The sequence below is a fragment of the Cololabis saira genome, chromosome 14 (genome assembly GCF_033807715.1).
Source record: "Cololabis saira isolate AMF1-May2022 chromosome 14, fColSai1.1, whole genome shotgun sequence".
In the NCBI taxonomy this organism is placed as follows: Eukaryota; Metazoa; Chordata; class Actinopteri; order Beloniformes; family Belonidae; genus Cololabis; species Cololabis saira.
Window position 1 is genome coordinate 4,807,415 of NC_084600.1, and position 27,778 is coordinate 4,835,192.

A 27,778-nucleotide genomic window follows, 5' to 3' on the forward strand; every position below is an offset into this window, starting at 1 on the left:
TTGCCTTAATAATCCTGAAAGAGGACTGAGTTTTACTTTGCTAACCGGAAGTACTGCGTAGGTGACCGGAGTTTAATGTAGAAACTTGATAACATCGTGAGTTTCAGCTGAGGCTTGAACCGTGTCCAGACCTGGTTCAGTCTGTACTTTAATTACATTTATACACACATATACACATATATCTGTCCTCCTGTGTCGTGTGTGTGAGTGTTTCCCCGGTGGTGAACCGGCCGGAGCGGGATGGACGAAGCGAGCACCAGATATCAGCAGGTATGAGACAATAACGACGGGTTAACGTGATTATTATGTGTGTTTGGTTGGATACCGCCCGTGTTTGGGTCTTTAATCTGAAGGTGAGCAGGTCTGGGTCGGGAAGACGGTGTCATGTCGCCAGAAACAGTGTGTTTTCATGAGGAAATGAAGGGCCGACCTGCGTCTCTAACCAGGATCTCCACGTTGGTCCGTTTGGTTAAATCACACTAAAGGCTGATTTATGGTTCCGCGTCACTCCAACGCAGAGTCTACGGCGTAGGCTACGCCGTCGTTTTAACGCGGAAGCATTAATCAGGCTTATGTTGAGCCTGATCCAGCTCGAGTCTGCTGTGTTGCTGTGTTGCTGTTTTATGTTGATACATGTTTGACTTTAGTCTGCTGATCAGGCTGGCTGGTTAGCCCGCTAGCTGCTGGACATGTGACTGGTCTGGGGGTTTATCTGGTATAAGTTTATTGTTGTTGACATGTGTGTCTAGTGGTTAATACTGGTTGATCTGCTTAGATCAGAACCAGCAGAACCAGCAGACTGGTCTGGTCTGGCCTTGTTGGGGGAGAGACGGAATAACCAATGTGTTTACACAAAAACTTTTATTATTTATTATTTTAGTGTTTCTCCTTATTATTTTGTTTCTTTCTTATATACATTTTTTCATTTTCGCATTTTATTTTTTGGATTATTTCTCTTTACCTGAGATGTAAACTTTTATCATACCTATACTTTATTATTGTCTATATATATATATATATATATATATATATATATATATATATATATATATATATATATTAGTACAGACCAAAAGCTTGGACACACCTTCTCATTCAGTCAAATGGGGAAACTTTTGGTCTGTACTGTATGTATGTATATATTTGTGTGTGTATGTATGTATGTATATATATATATATATATATATGTATATGTATGTATTATATGTGTATATATGTATAATGTGTGTGTATATACACATATATATATATATATATATATATATGTATATATGTGTGTGTGTGTATATATATATATAGATGTGTGTGTGTGTGTGTACATCAAATTAAACACAGTGAAACGTGAGATTAACCTTGTATTTAAAGATTTAAATAATATTTACTGTCCATATTTTGTGTTTGAATGATCTTCAGCGTGTATGGTAACTATATTTGGTAACTTAGTCATGTCTTTCCAGTCATCCTGTGAAGTGATCCAATGATTTTAAGGTGGGATAATACTTGCTTTGTATGGAATAATAGGAAACTTTGGTGTTTCTGACACCAAAGGAACAAGAAGTGGACGTTAGCCCTTAATCCAGAGACTTCTTATTCAGGACAACCTCACTGGTCCCATCCAGAAAGATCAGCATTTTAAAGTGATCATAATGTGCTTGGTTTTAAAATCTTTTTCAGCTGACATGGCAAAAGTTAGTCTGACTTGTTCTCTGGCTGAAGTGACAGAAAGAATTGTAATTGTGGTCTTTTTTTTTTTTTTGCCAGCCATAGTGATTTTTCTTCTTCTGAAATAGAGGGGAAAAATGAGTCACAAGTTGTGGTTCGTGCTTATTTCCTTTTTGTTGTTTTTTTAATTCTGTATTTCATTTAAATAACTATTTTCATTTTCCCCCCACTTTTTATAGTCATGCACTCCTTTTTAACTTTACACCATGTTGTTCTCCAGACATTCAACTCAGGGCATTTCAAATAGTGAGCGTTAAGCAGAGATGGGTAGTAACGAGTTACATTTACTCCATTACATTTACTTGAGTAAGTTTTTGGGAAATGTTGTACTTTTAGGAGTAGTTTTGAATCATTATATTTTGTACTTTTACTTGAGTAGATTTGTGAAGAAGAAACTGTTCCTCTTACTCCGCTACATTAGGAACGTTGAGCTGTTACTTTTCTTTTATCCCTTTTATCCACGTACGCGTCAATCTCATGACATCACTGGGTGATTCTTTGGGAAAAATGTTTGTTTTTGCATGTTTTGTCACATTTACACAGACTCAAACACACACAGAGTTTCTATGAGTTCATGTTTGTTCTAGTTCTGCCTGGTTAAAAAAGAAAAGTACAAAGGCTTGAAATTTTGTGCTACTTGTGCTTAATTTATTTTTTTATTCTGTTATTATTTTATTTATTAAAGTACTTGAATTTACTTTAAGATTATTTTAATTTAAGCTATTTTTTATTCATTTTAATTTGTTTTATTATTTTATTGATTTAATTTGCCTGAAGATGATTATTTTGTACTTTTGTCTGTCTGAATGGTTGTGTTAAAAAAATAAATCAGACGTTACTCAACAGTTACTCAGTACTTGAGTAGTTTTTTCACCAAGTACTTTTTTACTTTTACTCAAGTAATTATTTGGATGACTACTTTTTACTTCTACTTGAGTCATATTATTCTGAAGTAACAGTACTTTTACTTGAGTACAATTTTTGGCTACTCTACCCACCTCTAAGTGCCAGCATGTCTACTCTCCGTCACCTGAAGTGTGGTCTCTCCCTCCCACAGCTGCCCAGCGAGGAGGACCAGGAGGAGAGTCCCCCGGTGGCAGCGGACGCTCCACCTCCGTACAGCAGCATCTGCGTGGGCACTGCTGGTAAAACCATCACTCATCCACACGTTTCTCTGCTGCCACGGACATTTGTCATTTGTCTGTTTATTTATAGGATCCCCATTAGCTGATGTCGCTACATCAGCTATTCTTCCTGGGGTCCCCAATGCAATTTAAAAGAACATACTCCACACATACACACATTTATCGCTGTTACAGGTCACTGTAACACCGAGTCATCACAAGTTCTTTATTTTCTGTAATGCAATAAAAAAAAAAGTCATACATTCTGGATTCATTACAAATCAAATGAAATATTGCAAGCCTTTTATTATTTTAATATTGTTGATTATGGCTTACAGTTTAAGATTAAGATTCCCAGAATATTCACATTTTTTGAGATAGGATATTTGAGTTTTCTTAAGCTGTAAGCCATGATCAGCAATATTAAAATAATAAAAGGCTTGCAATATTTCAGTTGATTTGTAATGAATCCAGAATGTATGACATTTCTAATTTTCTGAGACAGTCCTGTATACACTAACAGCAAACTTTCTGTCTAAAATACATTATTGGTACAATGAATGCATCATACAGTCATTACAATACCACAAAGTATAACCCGCAAATAAATTACTGTAATAAATTATAGCACGTGATATATTTCTTACTCATTGAATTTTATGTAAATGGTCTTTTGCTACCTTAAAACTGTATTTTGTTGTAATATTCTTGATGTTATTAGGTAATGCGTTCCATCCTGTGATAGCTCTGTATATAACAGTGTGTTTTAAAAAGTTTGTTCTTGGCTTAGGTGCCAGTAAATGATCATAACATGATTGTCTGGTTGGATATTATGTAATGTAACGGTAGTGTTTTGGGGAATTATGTTTGTTGTGTTTGTACACATCCACTATCTGATTCCATTTCTAGATATCTTTATTTATTTGTGTGCAGTATACATTATGTAGGACTGGTATAACCCCCTTGGCATCTCTTTGCCAGTTATAAAACATGTCAAATATAAACATTATATAAACAGTTGTATTACGTGTGTCTTTCTCTCTTTTCCGAAGGCGTTTATGACAAGGAGGATGGGATTTTCCCGAAGCCTCCATCATACAACGTAGCCACCACGCTCCCCTCCTATGACGAAGCAGAAAGAGCCAAGGCCGAGTCTTCTGCTCTCTTGGTAACTGGAAGAGTGAGTGTGTCTCCTTTTCTTTTTTTTGTTGTTACCCTTCAGTCACGCTTGCAGAGATGTTTGCAAGGCAGGAAGTGTTCAGTGCCCTGCTGTGAAAATGATTTTGTGTTCTCCAGATATCTGATTGTGTCTGTGGTTGAAGCAGAAGCTGTTTCACACTGTGAGAACTCACAAGAAAGCACATCAACACTTATGAAAGAAAGAGTCACCCAGTACTCAGAGTTTTTCCTTCTCATGTTTTGTCTGAGCAATTAATTTTGGGTTTGTGTCTTTCAAATCGACACAGGATTGGCAAGGCATTTTTTGACATGATACACAATGTACAAGACTGTCTCAGAAAATTAGAATATTGTGATAAAGTTCTTTATTTTCTGTAATGCAATTTAAAAAAAAAAAAAAAAAAAAAAAAAAGTCATACATTCTGGATTCATTACAAATCAACTGAAATATTGCAAGCCTTTTATTATTTTAATATTGCTGATTATGGTTTACAGATTAAGATTAAGATTCCCAGAATATTCAAATTTTTTGAGATAGGGTATTTGAGTTTTCTTAAACTGTAAGCCATGATCAGCAATATTAAAATAATAAAAGGCTTGCAATATTTCAGTTGATTTGTAATGAATCCAGAATGTATGACATTTTTGTTTTTGTAATTGCATTACAGAAAATCACAATATTCTAATTTTCTGAGACAGTCCTGTAATATAGTGAAACTTGACAGTTTAAGTTTATGTTTTCAGTGGCACTGGGATCAGCCTTTGCCTTACACGAGTTTTTCCTTGATAATGGACACATTGGTTGTAAGTGAAACACTCAGAAATTCTTCACAGGCACATTTGAAATGGAGAATAATTCTGAATGTTTAAAGATTTAGGAAAGGGGAAAAAGAAAAATCTACTCAACTGAAAAACGATGGGTCATGTCAGACCTCTAGTGGTCACTGAAGGGCAGTGCTCTTTTTTGCTCTTTACTCTTTATGTAATGAAGAAATAGCATTTTTCAAGACAGCTTCAGCATATTGAGCAATTAATGAAAGCAGTTAGAATATTAAAATGATAATAAAATCACAATTTAATGAATACTTTTTTGCTGTTTTACTGGTTCAGAGGATCTAAAGTCAATTCTGACCCTAAACACTTGTTTACAGTTTTCATGTTGTTTTTTGTGCTTCAGTACAACTCAAACTCAGTGGCTGAATAGATTTAAAAAAAAAAAAAAAGAGCCTTAAGCTGCCATTTGTCATAATATGAAATGGCAACACAAATCATTCCTAATTATTCCAAACGTTTGATTAACAGTTAAATAGCTTCATAGAGTAGAGTTTAGGTTCTATAGTCTTTTGTGTTCCTAGTTCACACACATTCATGAAGGGTTTATATTTTATATTTGCACTATATGCAGTACTCGAGTTGTAAAATAAAATCAGGGGGGATGGTGGATTTTATCATTTGGGGACAGATAATTTGTGCTGATTACAAATAATATAATATATTACAAATAATAGTAGTGACCAAAACAGCTGCAGAAATACTGCAGGAATGACATAGCAGCAGTTAAATGCAGCCTTCTGTAAGCTTTAAATATCCACTGGGCTTACATCAAATACATCAAAACACAACAATAAAAAACACTTTTCTGAACTTATCAATATGACTCTGTCCTTCACAGGATAAGTCAAATGGATCACTGCAAACACTCACAATCTTAACAAGAATATTTGTCTTATTTCTAGTTAAAATGTCTAATTTTTGTAAAAAAAATCTCATTACACTTAAAACAAGACTCATCACTGGAAAAAATAACAATTTTCACCTGTTTCAAGTAGATTTTCACTTAAAATTAGCAGACAAATCTGCCAGTGGAACAAGATTGTTTTGCTTGTAATGAGAAGATAAATCTTGTGCCACTGGCAGATTTTTCTACTTATTTCAAGTGAAAATGTACCTGAAACAGGTGAAAATTGTCAAATAAGTTATTTTTCTGGTGTTATTTTTCTGGTGATGACTCTAAATGTTGAAATAGCAGTAAAACCACATTCATTGATGAAATGACATAAGGGATGGAAAGGGGGGATGACAGTTTTACAGGGGGGATGATTTGGACCGTTTTAGTTTCAGGGGGGGATGCCATCCCCCCTCATCCCCCCTCATCCCCCCTCATACCCCCTCAACTCCAGTACTGACTATATGTACAGTATGCAGTCATTTCACACTGCAGTCACACACCTTTGAGCAGATCACGGGCAACGTGGGCTTCACTGTCGAGACCAGGATAATGTTGCTTCATGGCAGGACTAGATCAAACAATCTAATGTTCCAGTTGGTGACCAGAAACTCAGTCACGACCACTGTTTACTGGGATTATCTTTTAGTTTGTTTTTTGGGGTGTGCTATTCATCGTTTATCTAAAATGATAAAAAAAAATGAGCAAAAATTAAAAGTCCTGTATCCTTCAAATATACTGTGCTGCTTCCATTTGTAGGTTCTTTCAGCAGCATCTCAGTTGGTTTGAAGCCTCACACACAAAGAAAAGGGCTGTTTGCAATGTCGTTATGAAATATAGATATACAACAATGTCGTTGGAAGTAAAAGTGTGTGGTATTTTTACATTTAATTAAGAATAAAGATATGTGATGTAGTTTTAAAGCTTTAATAATAACACAATTAATTATGTGATAAAATCATTTCCTCTTGACTATACAGAGTATTGCTCACGAGGGATAAAGTATATTTCACTACAATACAGGACTGTCTCAGAAAATTAGAATATTGTGATAAAGTTCTTTATTTTCTGTAATGCAAAAATGTCATACATTCTGGATTCATTACAAATCAACTGAAATATTGCAAGCCTTTTATTATTTTAATATTGCTGATTCTGGCTTACAGTTTAAGATTAAGATTCCCAGAATATTAAAATTTTTTTAGATAGGATATTTGAGTTTTCTTAAGCTGTAAACCATGATCAGCAATATTAAAATAATAAAAGGCTTGCAATATTTCAGTTGATTTGTAATGAATCCAGAATGTATGACATTGTTGCATTACAGAAAATAAAGGACTTTATCACAATATTCAAATTTTCTGAGACAGTCCTGTACAGTTTAGCGACTGCAGTGTTGATGGGACAGCATGACCGTGCAGAATCTGTACATCATTGAGCACAGAAGTGATGGTTTACTGCAAAATGGTTGTACGCTTGAAAAGGGACATGCATTCTTAGTTTGGTTGTTTAACTGATTGCTGGTGTTGTCTCTCTGCCACACATCGCCTTGCTCTCAGCAGCAACCGCAGCACAGGGAACGCCTGGACACTTTTGACGATGTTGTTCGCAATTCACTGGAGGTAACTTGCAGGAAAGTGTCTGATGAGAGAGTATTTGGTCTTAGTTGGGTGTGTGAGTGCACAAATGTCCCTACATGGTGTCTGTGTTCAGTAGCCCACCCCGTCTTGAGCATTTGTGTATCTGGCCAGTCAAACCTTAGACCTTTGTTGTTTTGTTTTTCTTCTTCTTTTGCATCAAATCAGATAAGGCACAACAATGGTGCTTAAATAGCATTTCTGTGTTTTTGATATATCCATTTGTGCGTGAGCAGTTTCATGTTTCCCTTTTAGTTTTTGCTTGGTTTCTTTCTCTAGACGCTAGTCTCTGCTTCGGACCAATCCCAGTCTCTGTCCTTCACTCCTTCTCCCAGTCTCGTGTTCACTCTAGAGTCATTATGTCCCAATCTATCACGTAATGGTTGGATACTGCACACTGATGAGCCTAGATAGCTGTATAAACTGAACTCTTTCTGAGACATATTTCAGGGTGTTGGGAGGAATCTCCAAATATGTACAGGACTGTCTCAGAAAATTAGAATATTGTGATAAAGTTCTTTATTTTCTGTAATGCAATTTAAAAAAAACAAAGATGTCATACATTCTGGATTCAATATAAATCAACTGAAATATTGCAAGCCTTTTATTATTTTAATATTGCTGATTACGGTTTACAGTTTAAGATTGAGATTCCCAGAATATTCTCATTTTTTGAGATAGGATATTTGAGTTTTCTTAAATATCCTATCTCGTATGTATGGCATTTTTGCATTACAGAAAATAAAAGGACTTTATCACAATATTCTAATTTTCTGAGACAGTCCTGTATGTGAATGTTGGTATTTTGGATATTCCAGGCAACATTTAGTTTCAAGGGGCAAGGGTAACAAAAAATAATTGGATTGCCCCTTTATTAAAATACAATTGAATGTGATGGTTAAAATGTAACATTTTCAAAATGATCTGATATCAAATTATATTTTATATAAGTAAAATCTGAGAAGCCCTTTAATAGTCCAACTTTGCATTAATGTTGTTAGAGTAATTAAAGTCACCTTTTTCATTTTGGGCCTCGCCCGTCGTTCATGTCATCTTTTCCATTCCAGGACGAGGACTTTGTGACCAGAGATGATTTTGAAGATGCTGATCAGCTGAGGATAGGAAACGATGGCATCTTCATGCTCACCTTCTTCAGTTAGTCCTCCACTATTTTCATCATGCTACTTTTACTGAGTCATTTTTCTCAACTTAAATTAGTGCAGAAAACATACAAAAAAACGTCTTCTTTTTTTTTTTTTAGCATCATTTACCCCAATCCTCTCTGTTTCCCTCCAGTGGCATTCCTCTTCAACTGGATCGGCTTCTTCCTATCTTTTTGTCTGACCACCTCGGCCGCAGGACGTTATGGAGCCATTTCCGGTTTTGGCCTGTCCCTGATCAAATGGGTGCTCATCGTCCGGGTACGAGGCACAAACACAAACACAAAGCACGCATGCAAACACATAAAATGTACATTTATATTCACACAAACAAATCAAAAGCTGCGGTGGTTGACTTGTTGGCACTTTGCTATTTCCTGAAAGAGCTCTTGAAGAGCCTTGTACTTTCTTTTAACAGTACATTTTCATTTAAGTGAAACCAACACCAGACTATATTTATTTTAACCGGTCCGTTCTGTCTCTGTTGTTGTTCTAGTTCTCCACATACTTCCCTGGTTACTTTGATGAACAGTACTGGCTGTGGTGGCTCTTCCTGGTTTTGGGTGAGTAGACAAACCTCCAAATAAGAAATCATTTCATTTGTCTAGTTAGTGAAGTTAGAGCTGTGTTCAGGTTTGAAACGCTGCATAAACAGGACGGGGTAGAACAAGACAGCTAGCAGGTAAATCATAAGGGGAGCATTGCTAATTGTAGAGATAAATATAAGTTTTGAGAGATGTCCTCTAACTACACTCACAAGTGTAGCATTTGTGGAACAATAAGAAACTTTTATACATACAGGACTGTCTCAGAAAATGAGAATATTGTGATTTTCTGTAATGCAATTACAAAAACAAAAATGTCTTACATTCTGGATTCATTACAAATCAACTGAAATATTGCAAGCCTTTTATTATTTTAATATTGCTGATCATGGTTTACAGCTTAAGAAAACTCAAATATCCTATCTCAAAAAATTAGAATATTCTGGGAATCTTAATCTTAAACTGTAAACCATAATCAGCAATATTAAAATAATAAAAGGCTTGCAATATTTTAGTTGATTTGTACTGAATCCAGAATGTATGACATTTTTGTTTTTTTAATTGCATTACAAAAAATAAAGAACTTTATCACAATATTCTAATTTTCTGAGACAGTCCTGTATATGTCGTAAAGTCTTTGGACGGGTCCAAATATACCTTGACTGCGTTAATTCGTCATTGCACATTTAAAGCATCACTAAGACCGACTAGATGGAACTATGTACATTTCTCACAGACTCAGAGAGCGCTGTGTGACTGTAAGTGTGACTGACTTCTAGCATGAAATCACTTTAAAGGGTCAGCAAGTCTAGAAAAAATACAGGCTGTTAATATTCTCAGAAGCCTTAATAAAGATCTAAATTAATTTTGTGAAGCAGATATTTGCTGTGTATAGAATTGAGGCAACATTTACATAAGTAGATAATCTTGTGGCCAGTTCAAATAATTGAATATTTATTTGCGACATGGTTATCTCATGGCTCCCCTCTTTTTCTCTCCAGGGTTGTTGCTCTTCCTCCGAGGATTTATCCATTATTCCAGAATCCGAAAGATGGCCGACACCCTCTCCACCCTGCCCCACACCCGCGTCCTTTTCATTTACTGAGCCCCACGCCAGTTTTTGTTTTCTGTCTACTGTCAAGCATTATCAAATCAGAAAAATGTGACACAATTCGGACGATATGGATCTGTTACGGCCTCTTGATACAACACAGGGAATGCTAAGAAGTCTGTAAAACACTTGATTTATTACTTGTGAATTGTCGGGTACTTTCTACTCGCTTGAAGTCATCTTTAAATGAATGCCTTATTTACAATTGTATTATATCTTGGTGGCAGAAGCATTGCTCTTCTCCCTGTCGCCGCCAGGGGGCAGCAGTGTTCAGTTTCCTCCGGTTTTTTTTTGTCTGATCATTTCTTTCCTTTTTTTTTTTCTTTCTTTTTTTTTTTTTTTACAGAAGAGGGTGGCTCTCTGCCCGGGGGTCAGTTGACAGGTCACGAGTTATAGGTTGATTTACACAATGTAAGATTATATATTTAAATTTAATGTGCTCTGACCTGTAACCAATGCAGGTTGTTTCTTGTGAAACCATAAACATTTCACATAGACGAGGCTGTAAAGGGAAAATATCTGCTTCTTTGTGGGTACGGGGCCCCAAAAGACATCTTTTTAAAAACATCACGGCCCAGGTTTCCTTGAATATGATGTGTAGTGTGTGTATAAATAACTAAAACCTGTGTTATACTTGTATATCAAGCAGAAACCCTGCAGGAATGTTGGGGTTAATCCGGAGCAGAGCTTCCTGTGAATGGTTTAGGGTCAAAATGATAGTCTGTACATTTGGACACCTATGGTCAAATAAATAATTCAATCACCACGTGTTAGTCACTGTCACTTGATGTAAAAATGAAATGTTAAAGGTAATTTTATTTCTAGTCTACCCTGATTGTAGTGTAATATTTATTTCTCAGTGCCCAAACTTAACTATATGACAGAAGATCTTGTAAATAAGCTTTAAGCTTCCTCCGAACAAGTTCAGAACAACAACTGGGAAGTTAAAAACCACTTTAGTACCTCAGAAAACCCTTTTGAAGGCTGGTGTGTTGACGTGAGCTAGTCATGAGAACTATTTGCGATTGCATAATAAACTGTGTGAAACTCAATTTGATCAAATTTGGATCCATTTTTAGCCTGAATCCAGCTCCGCACAGATGATCTTACCAGACCTGCAGAAAGAAAGAGACTTCAAAAAGATCCGGCAGCCTGTCATGAGGCACGGCCGTGCTAAATTTAACACACAAGACATGTGCAAAAATGGAGATGATTTAGTGGCAGTAGCTGCTAATTATATATGTCAGCTGTGTTTTTGTGTGCCGTTGAACAGGAAGTGAAGGTCACCCCACCTGGAAGATCTGTCACACCCTCTCAAACCGTTTCGCTGGAAACTTTGAGTGTCTCGTGATCTCTGCAGCCCCGTCTGCCGTCATAGCCAGATATTTGCTTCCAGTGGGGTCTGGCTTCCTTTTATATCTTCTATTCGTCATAGTTGGGGAAATATTTAAATTAAACAAAAAAAAAAACTATAAAGATCCATAATTTACAGAGAATAGAATATGGAAGTAAACAGCTTCACTAATTTTGGAGATCTTAAGGTGTGTAGCCTCTAAACTCGGTTCTTAAAATCCACCTTGTATATCAAACTGATTTATTACTGATTTTATGACGACACATTTTCCAATAAAAAACACACTTTTTAGTATTCATATGTTTCCTTTTTGAAATGCATCCCTAGGTGATTTATTCTTTTGCAGCATGAACTTTGTTTTAAAAAAAAAAAGAGAAGTGTCATTTAGTAATAATAAAATAATGACAGATGTCTGCAGCTCTGTGTCTACATGCATTTCATAGATTTAATACAAAACAGTTAGCTCATATTAGAGATGGAGCAGACAAAAAAAAAAAAGAGGTCATCCACTCACTGAATCACCACATCACCAGATGTTCTTGCATTAAAAAACTTGGTAGAGTTTCAACTGTAAATGCTCATAAAATACAGAACACATACCATATAGCCCATTATGTACGTTATTAAAGCCTTGATTCACCTGAATCCTGTCTGTAACGCCGGTCTGCTCCAGTGGGGTCACCCAGTGCAGGTGTTCTTGTTATCCAGATGTCATTCATAAAAAAAACTGCATTGTGCCAAGACCTGTCCATGTCGTGTCAGCTGCCCTCGATTTATGCAGACGGAAGTATTTCTGGGAGTAATTGATGGGAATTATGTGTGCCTGCCAAGTGCTCGTGATGCTTGCATGTTTAAACTATCAGAAGATAAGAGGAGTTTTTATGATTTACAGAGAGCGTGGGAGTAAGTCATCTATCCAGAAAGACATGCTTTGCTTTTAGGGCTTCTGTTTAGTAGACTTTTTGTGCAAATAAAAGATTTAATTCACTTTGTGGGGAGCCTGGTCACTGTGAGCAGACGGGGCATTTTAAACAGATCCTCCCCCCAAAACCTCCCGCAAATTTGTTAAGAGTTTTATGTGTTTTTAATGAAACTTTAACTATTCTTAACAGCTAGTTAGAAATTACAAAAACAGTTAGATCACCAGTGGAGACTCAGGAAATGTCTCCATTCTGGCCACGAAACAGTTTGACATGAAACCTCTTTAAAAAATTGGAGATTTTTCAATTTACAGCTAAATATTATGCAACTTTATCAAATTAAATATTTTAATTTCTGAGAATTAGATTTTCTCTCTTTCTGCTGCTTATTTAGTTTATTTTAATCTGAAACTAACTGAACATCAGCTGCAGAAGGTGAAAAACACAAAAGAGAATTCAGCTTAGCTGATAATTCAGTTAAATACTGTATAAATAAGAATTTGACACCAGCAACATGTTTTAAAATAGTTTAGTGTAACAGATTGGAAAAACTGTCCGATAGTTTAAAAAAAAAAAAAACCCAACTAAGATCTAAAAGTTCATTTTGTGTATTTGTTTGTCTAACAGGTTAGTAACATTATTGGGTGTTGAATTATTATCATTTTAAAGAACTGAATATGTGGATAGTTTTAAAAGTCTGTAATTTAACAATTTCAAACTCATATTTCTTCTTCTTTCTTCTGTCAAGGTCAGAATATAGATTTCTTCCTCAAATATAAAACCAGACACGATTCGGTGGTAGAAACACTGCAGGGACAGAGAAACTTCAAGAAATTAAAAACGGGAATGAAAAACATGAAAACAAACCCAGTGGACTAAGTCGAAGTATTACAAAAAAAAAAAAAAAATATTATATATATATTTATATAATCTGTGACGGTTTAATTACAAATGGATGAAGCAGATTTAGGCCATGTGACTATTTAAGCTACAAAAAAAAAAAGAAACATTTAATTTGTGCTTTCAAACTCTTTTCACTTAAATACAGGGTTTCAATCTTGTTTTATTTTCACAAAAAAATTTAACTTTGTTTTTGGAGATGGGGCTGTGCACGCGGTTGGGTAAAATTAGAAGCATGCTTATCTCTAAATGTTTGTTACTGTTGGGTCTTCTGCATAAACTGGTGAAATCTCATTCATTCTTCTGTCACTGACAGCTCATTTGCAAACGTGACAACACAAAACAAACCAGAAAAAAGTCCCGGACATGGTAAACATAAGTAAAACAACAATACAGTAGTCATGAATGCGGGGATGGACAGAACTAACTTGTAGTGCTGATAAGAGTTGCAGAGGGCACTGTTCACTTCTAATGGAGATAAAGAGTCTTGACCAACGGAAAAATCAGCTGTAACACGTTTATCCTCCTTGGGAAGAGATGGAGACGATGGGCCACTCTGAAATGTGATCTCTACTCTGACACGCAGCAGATCAGGGAAACAGAACTACCGGTTTTTCTGGACTATAAGCCGCACCGGCATACAAGCCACATCTGCTCTATTAAAAAAAAAAAAAAGATATGCAAGCCGCAGATATTTATGTTGTTAGATTAGATATTTACTACATGTACAGAAGGATTTTGAACTGTAAATGATGTACATGTTTGTACCTAAATAGATCTTTCCTAACAGTGTCTTTTAACACGGCAGCAACTTTGCTGATTAAAACGGGACAGAACCAAGAGAAAATAACCGCTATTTATTGATCTATTTATCTGTTTGAAATATGCTTCTACCTACTTCTATCTGCTAAAGAAGATATTCTTCTTTGAATTTATTTTGTCTTAGTTTTGATTCTAATTCCGGTTAGAGCGCCCCGAGCGGTGGAAGAAAAATCCACAGAATAGCTGCACCTTTGTATAAGCTGCATGGTTGAAAACCATGAAAAAAGTAGCGGCTTATAGTCCAGAAAATACGGTAGTCTGATTTGATACAGCTGATCACATCCTGGGCTGCCGTTTCAATCCAATCTGATCCTGTACGGATAAAAAGATGACCACCTTTGTCACGAAGTACCTTAAAGGAAGGAAGGAAGGAGATACTCCTGACATTTAACCAAATCTCACTTTATTTATGTTGAGAATATTGTGCCAGAGAACTCCCATCACCTTAAGACAAACAGCAGTTTGTCGGCCGGAGCCTCCTGCTGTCAGCTGGAGCTTCAGAGGGAGGTTCCCAGGATGTGGGGAGGATGTGGGTAGCATCCAAATGATATGTCCTTCATCTTCCCTCTCTGTGTGTGTGTGTGTGTGTGTGTGTGTGTGTGTGTGTGTGTGTGTGTGTGTGTGTGTGTGTGTGTGTGTGTGTGTGTGTGTGTGTGTGTGTGTGTGTGTGTGTGTGTGTGTGTGTGAGACTGGGGCAGGGGGGAGGAGTGTTATCTTTGAAGTGTGAGTCATCCTGACCCTCCCCTGCTCCATCCCTGCACTGTATGTGCCATGTGTGTTTGTGCATACGATGGCGTGTCCACGTGCAGGCGAGCTGCATCTACGCTGCAGAGAGCTGTCACTCCGTGTGCGTGTCCTGATGCACGGCGTGAGCGTGAGCGTGTCTGCGTGTTGCGTGCATGCGTGCCCGCCTGGTAAAGCGGCGGTGAGTCATCCACAGGCCAGCGGTTCTTGTTTCCACGGGTCACTCTCAGCAGGCAGGTACCCCCACCTCCACCACGTCCTTGTTTTTTTTTTTTACCCACCTCTTTTTCTATATCCTCTTCCTCCTCCTCCACCTTCATCTCCTCCTTTTTTTCCTCTCTGACTCACAGATGACTCCCTGCCATCCACCGATGACATCACCACCCCCTCCCCTAACACTTTGTTTCGGTGAATCATACTGTACGTTAAGATTTCTTTTTCTCTCTTCTGCACAGGGAAGCATTGCAAAACCCAAATATCACTTCTTCATTCAGAAAATAAGCTCGGCGTTGCTCGCTGAGGGGTTTGTTTCTTTGGCGATGCTGGAGCAGCATCTCGGTCACTCTGGTGCTCCATCCATTAGGACGTGATGATCCTTCATCGCCTTTGTGGAAAAATGCTCTATTTTTCATCAACCCACAAGTACAGGAGTTCCTCTCATTCAAATAGTCCCTTGTGCTCAAGTTAGACCTCGATTATTGGTCTGATCAGAGGAAGTTGCACTTTCCTACTCCCTCAGACACAGACTGTAGATGTCATTTGCATGTCTGAGTTAAACACAAGTCTTTACAATTCACAGGTGGAAAACCAAACGACCTTTGAATGTGACTTTGACCTTTAACCATCAGTTATAGTGCAGCAATGTGAGCATCTTTTAACCAGACAGAACAGAGCGCGGTCACCTCGGTCGTTACTTTTGGGTTTTTGTTAAAGCTTTGTGTTGAGGTCGGTCTTTTGCAGCTACATGTTCTGTTCCCTGCATCATCTCTGGCCCTTTTTGTTGCACTTTGGTGGGTTCCTGCTCCCCATGTTAAGCTTGTTAAATGGGGCTTTTTTTTTTGAGCCAGCATTACATGTTTACTTTCACTTTTTTACACTTTAAACAGACTTCAGTGTCCTGCATTTGACGACTTTGTCCTTGATTTAAATCCAACATTTACTCCATGTATTGTATCCACATTTGCAGCTTTGGCGTCAACAGTTTATCGTCTCCTCAGTGGATTTCTTGTGATCCTTCATAGCCAATAATTTAATGTCAGTGTCTGTTAATGTCTTCCTCTCTTTTTCTTGTTATTTAGCACCACTTCATCTTATATGAAACACGAGTGTGACTCCTCACTTTAACGCAGACTGCTGACGAGTGACGCCGTGCAACCATGTCTGAATGTCATTAAAAACAGTCCCGGTGTCGCAGGAATTGCGTCTGAAAAACGATACGGCTTAATAACGTGACGCGGCATCAGGCAGAGGGGTGTAATGATGCGGTGACGTCGGAGGCGAGAGGCTGTGAAGTCACCTTCCTTTGTTTGTCTCCAGTCTGCTCTCGTTGCTCCAAACCTAACAAGGTTGTAGATCATTGGTTGAAAGCTGTGATGATAATCTTCCTGCTGGTCATAAAGCATTCTCTTAATCATGAAATGCATGTTCTACGATGGAAAAAAGATGTACCTGGACTCCGTGCATTTACTTTGCATTGTTTTCCAGTTTGTTTCTATTCTGTTTCATCAAAACCGAAGGTTTAGATTGGAAATTGTCCATTTTTTGCAACACAATTAGACACTTGAAACACAATTTCTTGCAAAAAGTGTAATTACTGTAACAAATCAGTGCTCTTGGCAGTCTTGCCCATATTTGACAGTACATGCCGTAACCATGGCAACACACTAAATCTTGCACGACATTAAATCCAAATGTGAAGATAGCTCGTTGTTTCTCTCTCTCGTGATCTATTTTACTTTCTTTTACGAGACATTTGCAGCATAAGAATCCCCGTTTCCATCTGGGTTTATATGAGATTTGAACCCGTTGCTCTGGGTTTTTTTGTTGGGGTTTGTGTTAAATCCTCAGGATGTTCTGCTGCTGTGAATCCACCTGCCACCTCTTTCAGCTCGCAGGGCTGTTTTTTGTGAATGGAGGCTCACTGTGCTATGACGGGAGGATGGATGAATGGAGGAGGGAGCGGTGGACAAATGAATGGGGGGATGAGGGGGGGGGGGGGTGCATGTGGCTGGGCAGGGAGAGGTGGAGACTACGTCACATTACGTTTCCGCAGTGCATCAAGGGAACTAGTCTGTCTGTGACTCATACCGTCAAGATCGGGAGGGGCGTAGGGAGAGAAGGAGAGAAGGGCAGAGGGAGGAGGATGAGGAGACGGAGATGAAAAGGATGAGGAAGAGAGGGATGGAGGGGATGGAGGGGAGTGGGGGGAGGTCTGGCTTTCTTTTTTCTCCCATACCTTTCCATTTTTTTTCCTTTTTTCTCCCACTGCTCCATCCCCCATCAGTGATGTAGTACAGGTGACCTATTCATCAGCGGGAGGAAGCCTCTCCTCTCTCATTTTTATCTCCCCCCTCCCCTGCTCCCTCGCTCAGCTGACTGCCTGAATGCATGAATGAACAGGCTTCTCTCCTTTTATCGCAGAGGGGGAGGGGGTGACACAGGAAGCTGTGAGGCAGACGCAGTCTGTGATGGGGGGGGGGGTAGAGAAGAAAAGGAAGGAGCGTTAGGAGAGAGAGAGCGATCCTATGGCGTCTGAACAGATGCACGTTGACTGCTGATCTCATCCTTTACGTGAGGAGATGCTGCCGTTGTCTGTCGGCCCGTACGTGCGTGTGTGCCGTCACCAGAGAACTGTGAATGGATGCAACTTTGTTTCATTCACTGAGAAATCCATTCATGCTCTTTCTGCTATACCTTTATGAAATAAAAACTCACATCAATCTGTAACATGCCAGAAGTGGCTTTTGCAGAAAAAAAGGAAGCTTTAAAATACTGTTATAGACAGTACTGGAGTTGAGGGGGGATGCGGGGGGATGAGGGGGGATGAGGGGGGATGGCATCCCTCCCTGAAATAAAAACGGTCCAAATCATCCCCCCTGTAAAACTGCCATCCCTCCTTTCCATCCCTTATGTCATTTCATCAATGAATGTGGTTTTACTGCTATTTCAACATTTAGAGTCATCACCAGAAAAATAACACCATAAAAATAACTTATTTGACAATTTTTACCCGTTTCAAGTAAATTTTCACTTGAAATAAGTAGGAAAATCTGCCAGTAGAAGATTTATCTTCTCATTACAAGCAAAAAAATCTTGTTCCACTGGCAGATTTTTCTACTTATTTCAAGTGAAAATCTACTTGAAACAGCTGAAAATTGTTGTTTTTTCCAGTGATGAGTCTTGTTTTAAGTGTAATGAGATTTTTTACTAAAATGAGACATTTTAACTAGAAATAAGACAAATATTCTTGTTAAGATTGTGAGTTTTTGCAGTGATCCATGTTACTTATCCTGTGAAGGACAGAGTCATATTGATAAGTTCAGAAAAGTGTTTTTTATTGTTGTGTTTTGATGTATTTGATGTAAGCCCAGTGGATATTTAAAGCTTACAGAAGGCTGCATTTAACTGCTGCTATGTCATTCCTGCAGTATTTCTGCAGGTGTTTTGGTCACTGCTATTATTTGTAATATATTATATTATTTGTAATCAGCACAAATTATCTGTCCCCATATGATAAAATACACCATCCCCCATGATTTTTTTTTTTTACAACTCGAGCAATGGTTATAGAAGATGCAAAACTGAACAGTTTGACAACTCTGAGCAAGCAGCCATAACATTATGATCACCGTGGTAATAGGGAGGATATCCTTCCTGCTCCGTCTCCTGGGAGCGGTGAAGGGTCTCCGTAGAGCGGGATTACTCCTCACAGACGCCTCGGGCACGATCAGCTGGGCCTCCGGAAGCTGGGAGTCCACGTGAACACCTCATCACATCACTGCTGATACTGGGGACTGATGTTGCCATGTTACACGGTGTGAATAGTCTGAAAAATACAAAATAAATAAAGTAAAGAGGGAAGCTGGGAATCACCAATATGTCAGGATGCAGATTTTCTCAACCCTGCATGGTAACAAGGTGAGCTTTGTTACTGATGCTGCGTGTCAGTGGTCAAAATATGCACCGTACAACGTGCTTGGTGTATATAACGTGCGATTACACACACAAAAAAAGGCTTCAGTGGCTTTGCGGAGACAACTTGCTCCTTGTCTCTTGGCAACAGCTAAAATTTTAAGCTGAATCTACTGAAGCATCTGTAAACAGACATGTTGATGACTCAAATGTCCATTGCTCTTCAGTCCTAGCAGTGAAGATGGCCATGGCGGGGTGAAGTTCAACCAGCTCCAGATTTGTCTGGAACCGCTGATATTTCAAACACATGTTAACTCTTACCGGCGTGATTCTGCCCAGCCAAGGTCTCCAGCACACGGTGATGTGACATTTATGTTTGGGGTCAAAGACATGTGGACACGTTAGTCATAATGGGTAAATAAAAGGTTGCTGTTGTCTTTCTGCATTGGGGTAAATGTTATGTGATGGATTCATTAAAGAGGAGAGATGAAAAACCCACCGAGCAGAGTTTCTCCTGATGAGACGTTGATGAAACAATTATGACAATGAGTGAATAAATACAATTTTTTTTGTCTTTTTTGGCATTTGTATTTAAAAAGAGTCATTGCAAAACACAACAATAAAAAACACTTTTCTGAACTTATCAATATGACTCTGTCCTTCACAGGATAAGTAAAATGGATCACTGCAAATACTCAAAATCTTAACAAGAATATTTGTCTTACTTCTAGTTAAAATGTCTCATTTTAGTAAAAAAAAATCTCATTACACTTAAAACAAGACTCATCACTGGAAAAAACAACAATTTCCACCTGTTTCAAGTAGATTTTCACTTGAAAAAGTAGAAAAATCTGCCAGTGGAACAAGATTTTTTTTGCTTGTAATGAGAAGATAAATCTTGTCCCACTGGCAGATTTTTCTACTTATTTCAAGTGAAAATTGACTTGAAACAGGTGAAAATTGTCAAATAAGTTATTTTTGTGGTGTTATTTTTCTGGTGATGACTCTAAATGTTGAAATAGCAGTAAAACCACATTCATTGATGAAATGACATAAGGGATGGAAAGGGGGGATGGAAGTTTTACAGGGGGGATGATTTGGACCGTTTTTATTTCAGGGGGGGATACCATCCCCCCTCATCCCCCTCAACTCCAGTACTGCATACATGTGCATGTTAGTGTGCATATATGTGCAGCCACATGTGTCTACGCATACGTGCATGCTCCATGGCTCCATGGCCGTCTCCAGACCCCGGTCCTCTCTCCTCCACCTCGTATGAGTCAGAGCTGCAGCACAATGTGGGAGGGGCTGGGGATTGGATATCCTGCTAGTGGCTGGTCCACACACACACACACACACACACACACACACACACACACACACACACACACACACACACACACACACACACACACACACACACACACACACACACACACACACACACACACACACACACACACACACACACACACACACAAGCAATCTTGTATTTTTATACTTGCGAGGACCCGAGTGATGAAGTGTGAAGTGAAATCTTTACCGGAAAACTAGGAAAAACTCAAAGATGGGTTTATAGTTTATAGTTTTGTTTGGATCCCCATTAGCTGCAGCAAAACTGCAGCTATTCTTCCTGGGGTCCGAAACATAATATACAAATACAAGACAAAAATGAAAAGCAAACCTAAAGAGGTAGTAGAAGAAAAATAAGATGGGTGTACAGGAACACAACGGCTGGACGTGTAGCTGCTGCGTGTGCAGAAATAAATGGATATGCAGAAAGACCTGTGCTGAAACAAATACCAGTAGTGACATATATGTCTGCGCTTAACACAGATAAGCACACACACACACGCACACACACACACACACACACACACACACACACACACAAACAGAATGCTGTCACATCCGGCCCTGCGCTCCACAGCGTGGCCTATAATTAGCTGCCTGCAAAGCCGACTGCCTGGAGATGAGATGAGCTAACCAGAGAAAGAAGGAGAGGAAGAAAAGGAGATGAGCTAACCACATGTAGGTAGATGCTGCTGCACCGAGGGAGGAGGAAGAGAGGGATAGAGGAAGAGAAGTGTGGGGAGAGAGGAGAAACTACCAGATAGTGGTGACGCTTCATACAGGAAGAGCCATATATGACAGAGGGAGAGGGAGGACAGACTCTTACAAGGATTGATTCAGAATGTGTTACGGTGCACACACTGGGAGGGCAGGTGACCCCCGCACCCGCACCCGGGGATTAAACACCCAACCATGAGATCCACACACACTCGCTCTGGTACCCATTCAGATGAAAAAGCCATCCAAATATGGGTTGGGAGGTTGGCGTGCATGCACGTGTCCTCCCCTGCACATCGCCGGAGCGTTTTTATGAATGGAGCCGAGGCAGCCGGCGAGATAAAGTATGTCACAGCACTATAATAAAAGCTGCAATGTTCCCCCTAAGTAGCACAATTGCATCTGTATAACAAAAGGCGTTGTGAGTCTGGGCTGTGAATGAATGAGTCAGGATGGACGTAACCACGGCCGGGGAGGGGGTGGAGGAGACGGAGGGAGGGGTTTGTATGACTCACGCTCCCTCATTGTCACTTCACTGCGGTAGCATTGGAGGACTTCTGCTTAGACGTGGGCTCTCCTTCCTTCATCTCCATCTTCCAGTCTGGCGCTCCCGTTCCCTCGTTCCCTCCGTAGCGGCCGTGCTCCATCTCTTTACGGCTCGTGTTTTTAGCATTACTGGGTAAACTACCTCTGTACATATCCAATTTATTAAAATATTACTCTAGCGGCTATAACACTAGATCATCAGAGAAAATTCTCCTCATGGTCCCAAGCAGTCGAACAGAGTTGAGTAAATCGGCCTTTTCCTTTTATGCAATGCAAGCTTGGAATGAGCTACAACACTTACTCAACTTGAAATATTTACCTTCTCTTAACATGTTCAAACATATGTTAAAATCATTTTTCACAGAACAATGTCATTGTTTTTAATCAAGTGCCATTCTTTGTCATGAATTCTTTTTAGCTTTCTGATCCTTGTATGTTTTATGTTTGTTTGTTTCTTGTTTTGATATGTTTTTATTTTTTTGTAAAGTTACTTGTCCTTGTATGTATTTTCTTTTATATGAAACTGAATTTATTTTTCTGCTGCCATCTTGACCAGGACTCCCTGGCAGAAGAGATATTGTATCTCAATGGGACTTTCCTGGATAAATGAAGGATAAATAGAAAACATAAATGTAGAGGCTCCCATCCCAGTGTGCTCTGGTGCAGGTGATGACGAGGCTCTCAGCCCCTTAAAGCCATTGACCTAGTTGCTCGCCCCATTAAGGACAAGCTCATAGTGAGCAGCTAAACATGCCCCAAGCACTTTTTCAGCAGTCTTTTTTAAAGGTCACAAGTTTCTGAGAATTCAGTGTGTCCCCCCAAAAAACCCAAACTGTCTAAAGAGAGATGCAGTCTTGAATTTTAACTAAGATAAAAAAAAATGTAGCTTCAAGGTCCATGTGGAACAAGCTGATGAATCAAAACAATATGATGCTCTTGAAACTGACGAACCAAATACTAATACATGTCAGTTCAGTGTTTAGTCTTCCCTTCTTGCTGTCATTTGGTTGGCAGAAGCAGGCGCCTGTAGAAAAACCAAAGAAGTCAAACTTAGTAAGAGATCTGGCAACTAAATAAGATTTGTCTCTGTAGATAGTGGAGAGAAAACAGAGCTCTAATGAATATGGTATAGTCAAACCCTGTTCTCCTTGCTTTTTATTTTCGATTGTGGTCCCCGGGCTTTTAAATCGTCTCTCCAGTGTTAGCGTCGCTCCATTGGTTACCCGTAAAATTCAGAATCCAATTTAAAATTTTATTACTTGCGTATAAAGCCCAAAACGGCTTAGCTCCGCATTATTTGCAAGACCTGATAGTGCCTTATGTTCCTGGCAGAGCTCTCCGTTCTCAGAGTGCAGGTTTACTCGTAGTTCCTAGAGTATCTAAATGTAGATTTGGAGGGCGGGCATTCTGCTATCAGGCACCACTACTATGGAACCAACTTCCAATCTGGGTTAAGGAGGCTGACACCACCTCCACCTTTAAAACTAAACTTAAAACCTTTCTGTTTAGTAAAGCCTATAGTTAGTGTTTAGTAAACCTCTAGCTGGTGTTGGTAAATCTCTAGGTAGTGTAAACTCTAGTGTGTTAGAGTCAGTAGTCATAGTTGCAGCTATAGAACAAGACTATAATAGTTAGTCTCAAATATAGCTTGGTGGTAGATATGCTGCTATAGGCTTATGCTGCAGGGGGGACCGACATGATCCACTGGGCGGTACCTCTCACCTTCTTCTCCTCTCCTCTTCCCTTCCTCTCTTCTCCATTTCCATTTTTATTTATTTAAGTATCTCATAGCTAACATTTTTGTCCATCACTTTTTCCTCTTTTGTACATGGTGCAGCATCCTCTGTCGGTGGCGAAGAGCATCTCTGAATGCACAACACCGGATCCTGCAGCGTGGGAGTGAGGGGGGCAGAGTAAAGGCCCGGTCAGGCGGGGGAGAGATTTGTCCGTCAAGACTCCTCTCCCTGGCCCTGCCCCTTCTCAACCTTTCCCCGACCCTGAACCTAACCTGGGACTTGCTGATTGGACCGGAGCTTCAGGAGCTGCATGCTGGCCTGTGGTCCCCACCCCGGGTCATCCCGTTGCTGCTTCCACCTGCCTGCTGTGTGCTGCTGAAGTCCCCGACCCCCAGTCTGGCCCTCGGCAGGAGGGTCCCCCCGTATGAGCCTGGTCCTGCTCAAGGTTTCTTCCCTCCTAAAGGGCCATTGTTTATGTAATAATGGCTCGGGCGTCTGGAGACAACTTTTGTTGTATTAGACACTATATAAATAAAATTGAATTGAATTGAATTGAATTAAATCACCTCTGGTGAATGTTACAGCAAAAACATTTAATCAAAACAGTTAACAGTACTAGCTTGTCAGTGAATGGTGTATCTCCTTCAGCAGGACGCTATCACACATCAAAACCATCCGTTTGCTTCTCACACGTCGGTTGTGCAGCTTTTCAGTCGCCCTGTGATGAGTATCATAGTGAAGGGCATCATAGGTATACTATGATACCCTCAGTATTTACATGACATTTTTCAGACATTCATGTCATGGTTTTGCATCATTCAGAAGACGTTTCGGCAGCTTATTAAGAATATGGGACACTGCTTTGTATCACTGCTAGCAGATGAGGTTGAGCTTGTCAACAACAGTACATGATGAAAAGCGGAGCTGCAGGAAGCTGCATTCCTCTGGTCTTGTCCACTGCTCTTTCCTTTGCCAGTGAGATTTAACCTCTTGGTTCACGTCTCTGACATCATTTCCCAACCCCAGATGTTTGAAATATTGGTTCCGGTGCTGTATCTTGGTAGCTTTAGCTGTGTTAGTTGTTGGACAGTGGTGGACGGCAAGGACAAGACTCCAGTTCACCTGCCCCACTCATGGATTACAAGTCCTGCCACCGAACTTTTTAGTGAGCGCTCCGTTTGAAACACCTCTGCTTTTCTTGTTTCCTGTGGCGTCCCATCGTTTTTATATTTCTGAATAAAAGCTTTAGATGCAACTCATGTTTAGCTTGTTGCACTGCTGTGCATCTTAAAATTACGGTGGCTGACAAGGGCCAAACGCACTGCAACGGCCTAATGCGTCTCAGTTAAGGAAAACGGCTTCAAGTACAGAAACGATTCAAATTCACAAACTCAAAACGAGGTACAAAAAGAGGAACGTGGTGCAAATGAAAAAACGTGCTGCAAAAAACAAAGAAAAATGCAGCATCATCAAACGTGCTGCAAATAGAGAAACGATGCAAAGCACAAAACGATATAAAACAAGAAACCATCTTCAAAAGAAAAACGCTTCATACCCGGTCACTACAACAAGTGCTCCAAACCTGCAGGGGGCGCAGCTGACTGAACCACAGTGTTTACATCCATGGTTTAAACATACAGCGGGAACGGTAATGTGATTTTTATCTGACTATATTTATATACGATGTTTATATCACTGTACAACGCTGTACATTGTATCGTCTGGTGTAAAATATAATAAAGAAAAGTTTCGTAATGGATGTAAACACTGTGGTTCAGTCAGCTGTTCGGTCTCTCTCTACATCCCGTGTGTCTGTCCATTGAGCTGTTACGCCGAGAGCGCCCCCTGCAGGTTTGGAACACTTCCGGTTTTAGTGACCGGTTATGAAGCATTTTTCTTTTGAAGAGGGTTTCTTGTTGTGCTTTTGTGCTTTGCATCGTTTCTCTATTTGCAGCGCGTTTGATGATGCTGCATTTGTCTTTGTTTTTTGCAGCACGTTTTTTCATTTGCACCACGTTCCTCTTTTTGTACCTCGTTTGGAGTTTGTGAATTTGAATCGTTTTCCTTAAAGGAGCTTGAGGCCGGATTGTGGCAGGATTTATGAAAAAAATCCGTATACATTTTAAGTTTTCTAGTAATAATGTCAGATGAAGCGTTCCAAACCCAAAAGAATGAGCCCTCTAGTGTATCTCTCCGTTGCCTTGAACAGGCTGTGTGCTGCAAAATGTGCTGCAATTCGGTCCCGAATTTCCCGCGCTGGGCTGCGGATGTGACGTCACATGACGCTGCATGTGCGTTCTCCCCGTTCTCCCGTGCCGGCTTCACTGTTGGCTGCAGTACCCCCGACGGCTGTCGTGGTGAAGGGTGGCGCTAGAGAGTCTCATTTCTTAAAAGGAGCCTCAAGCTCCTTTAACTGAGACGCATTAGGTCGTTGCATTGTGTTTGGCCCTTGTCGGCCACCGTATAAAATACATCCCAACAGCTGTTCCCCTGAGGTTTGAGCCGGACGGACCTGATTGGTCCACACAGGCGTGCTTCATTCAGACCTCTGGCATCACATGACATCATTTCTGAGTGATTAAAAACATTTCATTAAAACATGTTGCTTTTTGGAGCTGCCAGTGTGCAAAGCTGCCAAGCACAGCTGTGAGACAATCACCTCCCCAGTGATTTTCTGCTCTCTTAAATGCGAGCTCGTTCCAGCAGCGGCCCCTTCAATGCTATTATTTCGGATTTACATGATAATAATGATAATAACGTGGAGTCGGGACTGTTCTTTTAAATTTCATTCAACAAAGGCAGGCTGGATGTGGGGAAAGCCAGATGCAGCGTGGAGCGCAGCAGGGCAGTAAGACTTCATGGCTGGGGGGCAAGAACTGTTTTCTATCTGCAGCTACTAGTGAGATTAGTTTGTTTGCAGTAGAGTAGGGAAAAACAAAGTAATCAGACTCTAATGGAAAACAGCAATGGCAAACTTTGAAAAAGATTTTTTACTAAGACATACTTGGATAAAAGCTGTCTTTTTGGTCCAAATCATAGATCTGCTTGGAGATCCATCCTGTTGTCCTCGGGTCACAATGACCCGCCACTGTGTTAAAAAAAAAACAACCTAAATCCTTTAATCAATATTTTTTTAACTTGAAATTTAACTCCCCAGCTAGGGCGAGTAAGAGGAAGAGATGTCAGTTCTGCCCTCAAAAGAAGGACTGTACTGTGCTGCAGGTGTAATAAATATATCTGCAAAAGGCTGTGCACTTGCATACTGCCCTATATGTGCTAATTAGTTAATTGGGATGTTATATTTCATATTATACATTATCAAAAATTGTTCACCGGAGAAAAAAAAAAGAAACTGAGTCATTGGGATGAATAAAAATGCATTCAAAACTCCCTTTTGCACATTTCTTTCTTTACCTATAGAAATAAAGAAGATGAAAAAGAGGGAAAACTTAAGCATTCACACATTTTGTGATGAATGACAAGTTGTTTCTTCAAGCAAGATGAAATTTGGTGTTTAAAAGTCAATTAAGCTGCTTATAATAGGGGTTTACTGAGGACAAGGGATGTATTCAGAAAATGAGGACAACAGGAGGGTTAAAAAAAGGGGGGACATGCATTTTACATGATGGAAATAGCTCTGGGAGTCTCACCAGTGGCACCAGTGAGGGTGCTGGTGCTGGTAGTAATGGGGCTTTACCTGCTCAAGCATGTGAGCTGCATCCTTGATCACTCCATGTCTTCGTTGGGTCGACTAATGGGTGCACTTGGCCCGGCGCTTTCCCGCTGGGCTGAGGGAAGAAATAAGATAAATAACCCAGACTGGATGCAGACAAAACATCACATCTTTGATTAGAGTCTGGAACATTACAGCACATCTTTTGATGATAATACTCACTGATTACAATAATAATCCATGATTATAAAAAAACATCTTACATTTAAAGACACATTTATAACATTTTGGGATTTCAGAATTTGGAAGATGATTTAATGTTTTATACATCAATTCATGTGTACACACATGGATGCAGGATCTGGATATTACTGCTAACAACACCATGAATATACAGGACTGTCTCAGAAAATTAGAATATTGTGATTTTCTGTAATGCAATTAAAAAAACAAAAATGTCCTATATTCTGGATTCATTACAAATCAACTGAAATATTGCAAGCCTTTTATTATTTTAATATTGCTGACCAACAGCTTAAGAAAACTCAAATATCCTATCTAAAAAAAATAGAATATTCTGTGAATCTTAATCTTAAACTGTAAGCCCTAATCAGCAATATTGTAATATTGACTGTTATTGATTCTATCGCCCCAATTAAGACCAAAGTTCTGTCCGGG

General features: G+C 39.4%; 1 protein-coding gene across 3 annotated transcripts; it reads left to right on the forward strand.

Moving 5' to 3' along the window:
- The first annotated feature begins 74 nt into the window (after positions 1-74).
- On the forward strand, positions 75-10,970 carry LOC133459482 (NEDD4 family-interacting protein 1-like). Of its 3 annotated transcripts, none has more exons than XM_061739455.1 (8): positions 75-270; positions 2,780-2,867; positions 3,899-4,026; positions 7,311-7,373; positions 8,456-8,543; positions 8,685-8,809; positions 9,045-9,111; positions 10,095-10,970. In XM_061739455.1, the coding sequence occupies exons 1-8, from the start codon at positions 241-243 to the stop codon at positions 10,196-10,198; spliced, it is 693 nt and encodes a 230-aa protein (XP_061595439.1). In that variant the 5' UTR covers positions 75-240; the 3' UTR covers positions 10,199-10,970. The 3 variants fall into 3 exon arrangements, with proteins under 3 accessions (XP_061595439.1, XP_061595440.1, XP_061595441.1); XM_061739456.1 differs by having other exon boundaries at positions 7,314-7,373; XM_061739457.1 differs by lacking the exon at positions 7,311-7,373.
- Positions 10,971-27,778: the final 16,808 nt, after the last annotated feature.

Excerpts from the sequence above, each read along its gene's own strand:
- LOC133459482 (XM_061739455.1), top strand. The coding sequence starts at position 241 with ATGGACGAAGCGAGCACCAGATATCAGCAG. Across the intron at positions 4,027-7,310 it reads CTCTCTTGGTAACTGGAAGA|CAGCAACCGCAGCACAGGGA; the intron begins GTGAGTGTGTCT and ends CCTTGCTCTCAG. Across the intron at positions 8,810-9,044 it reads AATGGGTGCTCATCGTCCGG|TTCTCCACATACTTCCCTGG; the intron begins GTACGAGGCACA and ends TTGTTGTTCTAG.